Raw genomic sequence first — 7,171 nt, forward strand, 5'->3', positions numbered from 1 at the left:
AGGGATCAGAGAAATGGATTATTAAAAAAAAAGAAAAAAAAAAGGGAAGAAAATCCCTCTATACTCATTCCCAAACATGCTTAAAAGGGGTGGGATAATCAAGAATCACAGCAAGTGGCAGTCTGATGGCTGCTGGGAAAGACAGGACAGGGCTTAATTAGTAACTAAAGCTGTTGCTCTGAGCTGGTATTTAAAGATCCCCTTACAGGAACATTGGTTAGGATTTGCTTTTTGTAGAAGCATGAAGGTTTCTGCAGCTGAAATCCGCACTGTGAGAGAAAAGCCCGGAACGTCACAATTTGATTGCACAGTGGGTGCGAAGGGTGGAAAACTGCAGTTCAGCAGCAGCTTCGCTCCCCTCTTGTATCTTGTTTACATTCCCAAAACAGGTTCACTTACAACAGTTAGAGAGAGAGGCCCTTTCTTTCCTTCACCTTTAAACCCGGCTTTTCTTCTTCAGAAGAGAAAAATCAGGATGTTAAGAGTCACTAAGGTCCATTTTATTAGTAGCAGCAGTTTCAATTTTTATGTAAAAATAGCGCCAGCAGCTCTTACTAACGATGCGATGAAACTTTCGTTTTAGTAAGCAGTATTACATAAAAAGCAGAGTCATTTATTTGCACCAGCACTTTTTGCCTTAGTTTAGCAAATCGCACAAGTAACCTCGCTCTCTGTAGGGGCCCTACCGATGCAAGGAACGAGGCTCCACACGTACAGACTTGCAGGGTTAGCCTACGAAGGACCCCTCTTCACTGTACATACTCTTAAGGAGCGAGTCGTTTTCTTCCACTGTTATTTACCGGGATAAAACATTCGGGGCATTTTAACGCAGACGCTCTGTAGCACTTGTTTTATCTTATTTTGCTGTAGGTCCTGTAAAAAAATCACGCAGTTTGCAGGCTTGGGACAATACGGTTGTAAGTTACTGTTTTCAGTCGCAGACACCCCCCCCCCAAAGACAGACCGGTAACCCCACAGTAAGCTTCAGCTGCGTGAACACATGAGAAAAATCATACTTGGAAAACTCGGTTCAAAATTCAGTACTGGATGCCAGGAAGGCGAGTTTTAGCAGATGATCTGCAGACATTCATCCATCTCTGGGTGTCAGTCGTTCACACGAGTCTCTGTTTGCTTTTTAACACTGTTTTGGAGATGCATCGCATCATTTAAACAGTGTTCTGTAATCAGCTAAGCGTTAATTAGCAAAACACAAGAGAACGGAGCTTTGACTCTCAGGGTAAGAGAAGCTGCACTTTCAGTTGCATGATTTGTACTCTCCTAAAACCTGAGCAAGTATCCCCTTAGCAGGTGAAAAAAAAATAAATCAGGTGTCACTCTGTTTAACTGACATACTAGATGTGACTGGAGTTACCGACTGGACATGGAATCTACTGTCTTCTGTAGAATTGTGTGATGCTTATCCTTTTTCAGAAAGCCTAAAAAGGCTTGAAGTCTACTTTGAATCTGACTTCTCTACTATCCTCAGTTATATTTAACAGACAAACGATACATTTCTTACTGTAAAAACATCAAGTTGTCCTTAAAAATAATGAAGAAAGTGCTATCTTGGTTAGAAAACTCAGGCTTGTACATACGTTTCCAACAGTCAGAGAAGTCCTCACAAGCAACAAAAAGATGTCAAAAAATTATTAAAATCACTATTGTGTAATTATAACCAGCTCATAGGCTTTTCCACTCAATTTCCCGGATTTAAAAAGTTTGTAACATCTTAAAAAAAAAACCCCAAACCACCACCAAACAAACCCAATTGCCACTCGGGCAGATTCTCGCTTGGCAACAAGTTGCAGCAGTGTCTTTTCACTAAGAAAACTGAAATAGCGGCCAAGCCCAGCATCTGGGGCAGCGCTACAGTATTTCAGCAAGCCCAGGAACACTCAGTCCCGAAACACGCTAGTATAAACACGATACAAACCAAAGCCTGCTCCTGGATCATGACACAATCGCAATGAAGTTGGCTGGTGCTTGCCTTTAAAGTGTTATCAGTTGATCTTCTCTAGCCTCAAATCGTAGTAATATTAATTATGAAAAAAAATATATATTAAAAAAAATCAAGAAATGCTGACAACCAAGAGGAAGCAGTCTATGTGCAACATACTACAAAACAATATGAGGGATCTCCGCCTGTCCTGGTTTCGGCAGGGGTAGAGTTAATTTCCTTCCTAGTAGCTGGTACAGTGCTGTGTGTTGGATTTAGGATGGGAACAAAGTTGATAACACACCGATGTTTTAGTTGTTGCTAGGTAATGCTTACACTGGCCAAGGACTTTTTAGTTTCCCATGCTCTACCGACTGAGCAGGCTGGAGGTGCACAAGAAGCTGGGAGGGGGCACAGCCAAACTGGCCAAAGGGACATTCCATACCATGTGACATCATGCTTAGTACATAAACTGGGGAAAGCTGGCCGGGGGGGGCCGCTGCTCGGGGACTGGCTGGGCATCGGTCGGCGGGTGGTGAGCAATTGCACTGTGCATCACTTGCTTTGTGTATTATTATTATTTTATTTCAATTATTAAACTGTTTTTATCTCAACCCATGAGTTTTTCTCACTTGTGCTCTTCCAATTCTCTCCCCCATCCCACCGGGGGTGGGGGGGAGCGAGCGAGCGGCTGCGTGGTGCTCAGTTGCCGGCTGAGGTTAAACCACGACACCGCCCTATAATCACAACCATATTTTAATTCCCTTTTCTGTGACCGTATAGGCAAATGGTATCTTAAACTGCAATACTCAAATCTGCCCAACAGATTCTTGCGCCCTGCCCTGCGCCGCGTAACTTTCAGATCCCATCCTCCAGTCGGGAACGCCGGGCCTGGCAGAGCACCCGCAAGGTGAGACGGGGAGGGAGCCTGACGGGGTGCCAGGCAGGAGGCCAGCAGAGAGAGATGTGGAACAGCGCCGCCAGCTGAAAGGGCGCTCTGCACCTGCATCCCCAGGGGAAGCGAACAGGATGAGAAACCAGCAACAGGGATAAAGAAGGGTCTGAAGACTGGAAGAGGCCGTAAAGCTGAAAAGCAGTGCACACGTGGCTTTTTACGGCTATTTTTCTTTACGTCCAGTGTTCAGTTCCAAGCACAAGAGTGCACCCCCGAGCTTGGTACGAAATCAACGTTCATGTTTCCGTATCTCATCTGGGAAAATTCAGGAACCACCTATCAATTTGGCAGCCATCGTGTTTTCCCACGAAAAGAGATCAAAATTCAGGTGCCAGACAGGAACGGCAGAACGAACGCAAGGAACTCAGTCTCCGCCATGGACTCAGCAGCATCGGTGGCAAACAAACCATTTCTGCAAACGGGTCGTCGGTACTTTCATAGTGCCTAGCGCTTACTACACAGACATCGTCAGCTGCGGGGGGCCTTGATTTCAGTATCACCACGTATCGGGTACCAGAAGAACACTTAAAAACCATACCAGTCAGTAGCGGCTACCATTTATCAGAGAAATGCCCGTCTTGTTTTTCACTCCACGATGTTCTGTTTGTAAAACGTCCTCTTACAGAAATCTTCCATTACCAAGGTAACTACTACAGCATAGTGGAACTACCATCCGTAACACCAAGTATAGCAGATTGTCTTTGAAAACAACGCTCAGATCTGAAAGTGTAAAATGATTATAAATGCTAGAAAAATATGACAGATTCATGTTTCTGGAAAAAAAACAACTTGCTGCACTGAGAATCCCCCCCCATGAAAACACACAAGGCCACAGTAAGATAGTCAAAAATATCAGACTTGTCAACCTGGAAAAAGCATAATCTTAAACAGCGTGAACCATGGCCCTTATTTCTATTTCAGGTATAACCACCAGGAACAGCTATTTTCGGTATTTGGAAAGGCAAAAGTTACCTCCCCAATCGCTTTAATAAAAATTATTACAACCTATTAAAATCAAAGAGATTTAAGCTTTCACAAACAATTCAGGGATTTCATTTTTCCCGCCACATAATTTGGAAGATAAAAAACTTCAAGCATTACTTCCATCACCAGCATCCTCCCTCAGCTGCCTGTTGTTTCAGGGACTATGAACACGAGTAGCATCACGTAATGTCTCATTACTCCCAGCAGTATGAAGAGACTAAATCCAATATTTTGACTAAAATAATTTCCACAAGACGTGTGTAACAAAATATCCAGCTTTTTTTGGAAGCAAGTCTCTTCACAACAGACTTGCCTTTTACAGTCGGAATTTTTCTGTCTGTTTGGTAAGAGGCAAGTGTAAGGGAAGTCTAACATCTACAGTTGTGCAAGTACACCACCCCCCAGAGAGCGCCAGTAAATAATCAGACTGCATACGAGATGTTTGTAAAAGTAATAAAACCCTTTGATGCTCCATATTTATACCGGCAAATACCTCTCCTGATATAAAAGGCACTTTGAAAACCCAATATGGTTTGGTTCATTAAGTTTGCAAAGTACAAACAATTGTACAAACATACAATTATATCGAAGCATGTCAGCCACTGTGACATTATCTACAAAACAGGTTTCCAATTGTTGGTAACACTGGTTTTATGGGAATGGGTTTTATGGGAACGAGCAGTGGTTTCAGCAGCTTTACTGAAGACACGACAGGGTTTCCAGTACCACAATCTTAGTAAGGAAAACACCCTCAAAAACTTAGAAGTTTAGGGGCCACAAAAAGACAAGACCCAAAGTCCATAACATTCATTCAATATTTACTCCTTAGAAGTGAACTCCGTCCATAGCCCAAGGGCAGAAATCTATTCAGTCAATTCCAGAACAGTGGTGGAGGCAGGCTCTGTCTTGAGAAGTACGTTGTTACACCGTTACAGTACGGAAAACTTTGGTCCAACAGCACAATTTCAGAAATTCACTACATGGCTGCGACATCGATCTGTATGTAAAGCTGTCTTACTCCTGCCTATGGAAAAGAGGAGGAGAGTTAAAAAAACCCTGTAAGTCAAAGCAATTTAACTGTCCTGGACACCAGCCCACATCAGTAAGTTACCTAGCAGAAAAACTCCGTATCTTATTTTTCTGTAATTCATCTTCCACATTTAGCGCATCATTCACTGAGATACTGGCAATTTGGAAACCTACAAACTTTGAGAGCGCTCTATGAATACATAGTTCTTCAGTCAAGTGCACACATGTAATTATATATTAACATTGGCTTTGCTACATCACCTTTTCTGATTCATCCTAAACAACTGTCACACGTGAAGCTGCACAAAAGCAATTCTTACCTTCTTTTGTACAAGTTTAACTTCCTGAGAAGTAAGCTGCTTGAGGAGCTGTCAGTGTAAAATGGAGCTAAGCACAAGAGCGTAACGTGGGATTTGTTGTTTGAACCAGTTCTACGCTAAGATTTTAGCAAGAACCAACAATGGCTACAGGGAGTTTACATGACATCATGACACACTAAAATAAGTTCTGGTAAAAGTATGCGAATTGTACGAAAGCGTTTTTCTCCTCAGAAATCCTATTAAACTAGGCTTAGATGGACTTGCTTAGTTTTATCCTTATTCAGTATTAAACAGCATTAAAAAGATCAATTAGTCATTCTTTTTAACCTCAGTGGCAGGCCAGCAACAATGTTGTGATGGTCGCTGGTTATGCAACGTGATCTTGAAGCATTAGGCTGAACGCTGCTGAAGATCAGATTGTCTTCAACGATCACCAACTCGCTTTTAGCTCGTTCGAGTGGCAAAACCAACTATCAATTATATTAAGATTAATGAGGACCAATATTACTGAGGAGAAAAATCTCTACGTGCTCCAACTGTTCCTCCACTATTACCACAGGTCAGGGAAGAAAAAATGATAGACCTTGCTCTCCCAGTTCCCTTCCTAGACACATGGCTCTTGATACCTGCACAGCTACAAAACAGCTGAAGAGCTAACGACTCACTTGGAAAATGCAATCCTTTGGAGCCTTGAGATGTAGACCGTTCTGCATAGCCCTTCCCCAAAAAATATCCCTTAGTTTCAAACTACACAGTCTGCAGAACAAGCCATGCAGGCTGATTTCTACCTCCTCAATAATCTAGAGCTGTATGTGATGGAACATCTCAAGAAGGACTAAACTTTATTCATAAAGCTTGATTTTAGAATACTTGTGACAACAAATCCTCCTTCCCTAAGTCTCTAACATAAAAACAAGTACGTGTGTCTATTTTTATTGGGTTCCCCCTGACTGACTACTTTAAAATTCCTTAAAATTTAGGGAGTTCAAAAGAATTCATGCACTCGGGCAGCACATTGTAGGGCTGGCTTCAGTGGTGTTTCTCCTGAGACTCCAGAAACTGAGCATGCAAGATGCATAAAAAAAATAAACAAAAAATCCAGTCTGGAATTTTTAATAAATGTTATAAAAGAGTTAATAAAAGGGGCACTTATCAGATGCATAAACGATTCACTAAGCCATCACATACGCAAGTGCCAATGCAGGAGACCAATAGAACATTTAGAACAAGGGGAAGAACGTGCACGTGAGCACGCAAGGACTTTCCCCACTGTGGAAAGCTTTGAAAAGACCATTTATGCAAGCACTAATTAAACTGCTGACAGAAGCACTTTATTTACAGTATCAGATACACCTGATCAGAAGCCCCCTTTCTTCACTGCCCAACTGACTTAGAGAAGTCAGTAATTTACATACCTCCAAAATATTACCCTTTTGCTGACAGTATTTTGTTACCTAAAACACTGGTTATAAACAGGAATATTTGTCTCCTTATCAGCTACAGAACTCTCCGTTACTCAAAAGCAGAGAAAGGACATTATGGAAAAATGTAATAGTTTTTTCAAATACAGTCCTCCAACGTCAAGAATAAAACCAGGATGTTTGGCTCTGGACGGTGTAAGAGAGAGAATAAGTTTCCAGCTTTATTCTTCACTAAGTTCTCTTGCTGGAGAAGAATTTTCTATTTTATTTCAATAGACTCAAGGTTCTACTTGTAAACCATTCATATCCAGTAGCTATACTGGAATAGGCAGCCAAACTGAATTTCATGTTTAATGGTTGAAAGTATAAGGAAGCAACAGTAAAATCTTTCTGAAATTTGTAAGATTTTAATCTTAAGGCAAGAACTATCAAATTTAATAACGTTTCTGTTGTTCACAAGAATTCCAGCATTTCGTATCTGCTACAAGTGCTATCACCATCTATATTTAAAAAAAAACCCCATAAC

At 41.6% G+C, this 7,171-nt stretch overlaps 1 protein-coding gene across 1 annotated transcript in view; it reads right to left on the reverse strand.

Moving 5' to 3' along the window:
• Positions 1-4,571: 4,571 nt before the first annotated feature.
• SLC30A7 (solute carrier family 30 (zinc transporter), member 7) overlaps positions 4,572-7,171 on the reverse strand; it is a 34,951-nt gene continuing 32,351 nt past the window's right edge. The window contains exon 12 of the mRNA XM_009333854.1: positions 4,572-4,899. Within this exon, the coding sequence (XP_009332129.1) occupies positions 4,852-4,899 (48 nt within the window). The 3' untranslated portion in view covers positions 4,572-4,851. The remainder of the gene's footprint in view (positions 4,900-7,171) is intronic.

This window comes from Pygoscelis adeliae, unplaced genomic scaffold (assembly GCF_000699105.1).
Source record: "Pygoscelis adeliae isolate BGI_AS28 unplaced genomic scaffold, ASM69910v1 Scaffold10, whole genome shotgun sequence".
Taxonomy (NCBI): Eukaryota; Metazoa; Chordata; class Aves; order Sphenisciformes; family Spheniscidae; genus Pygoscelis; species Pygoscelis adeliae.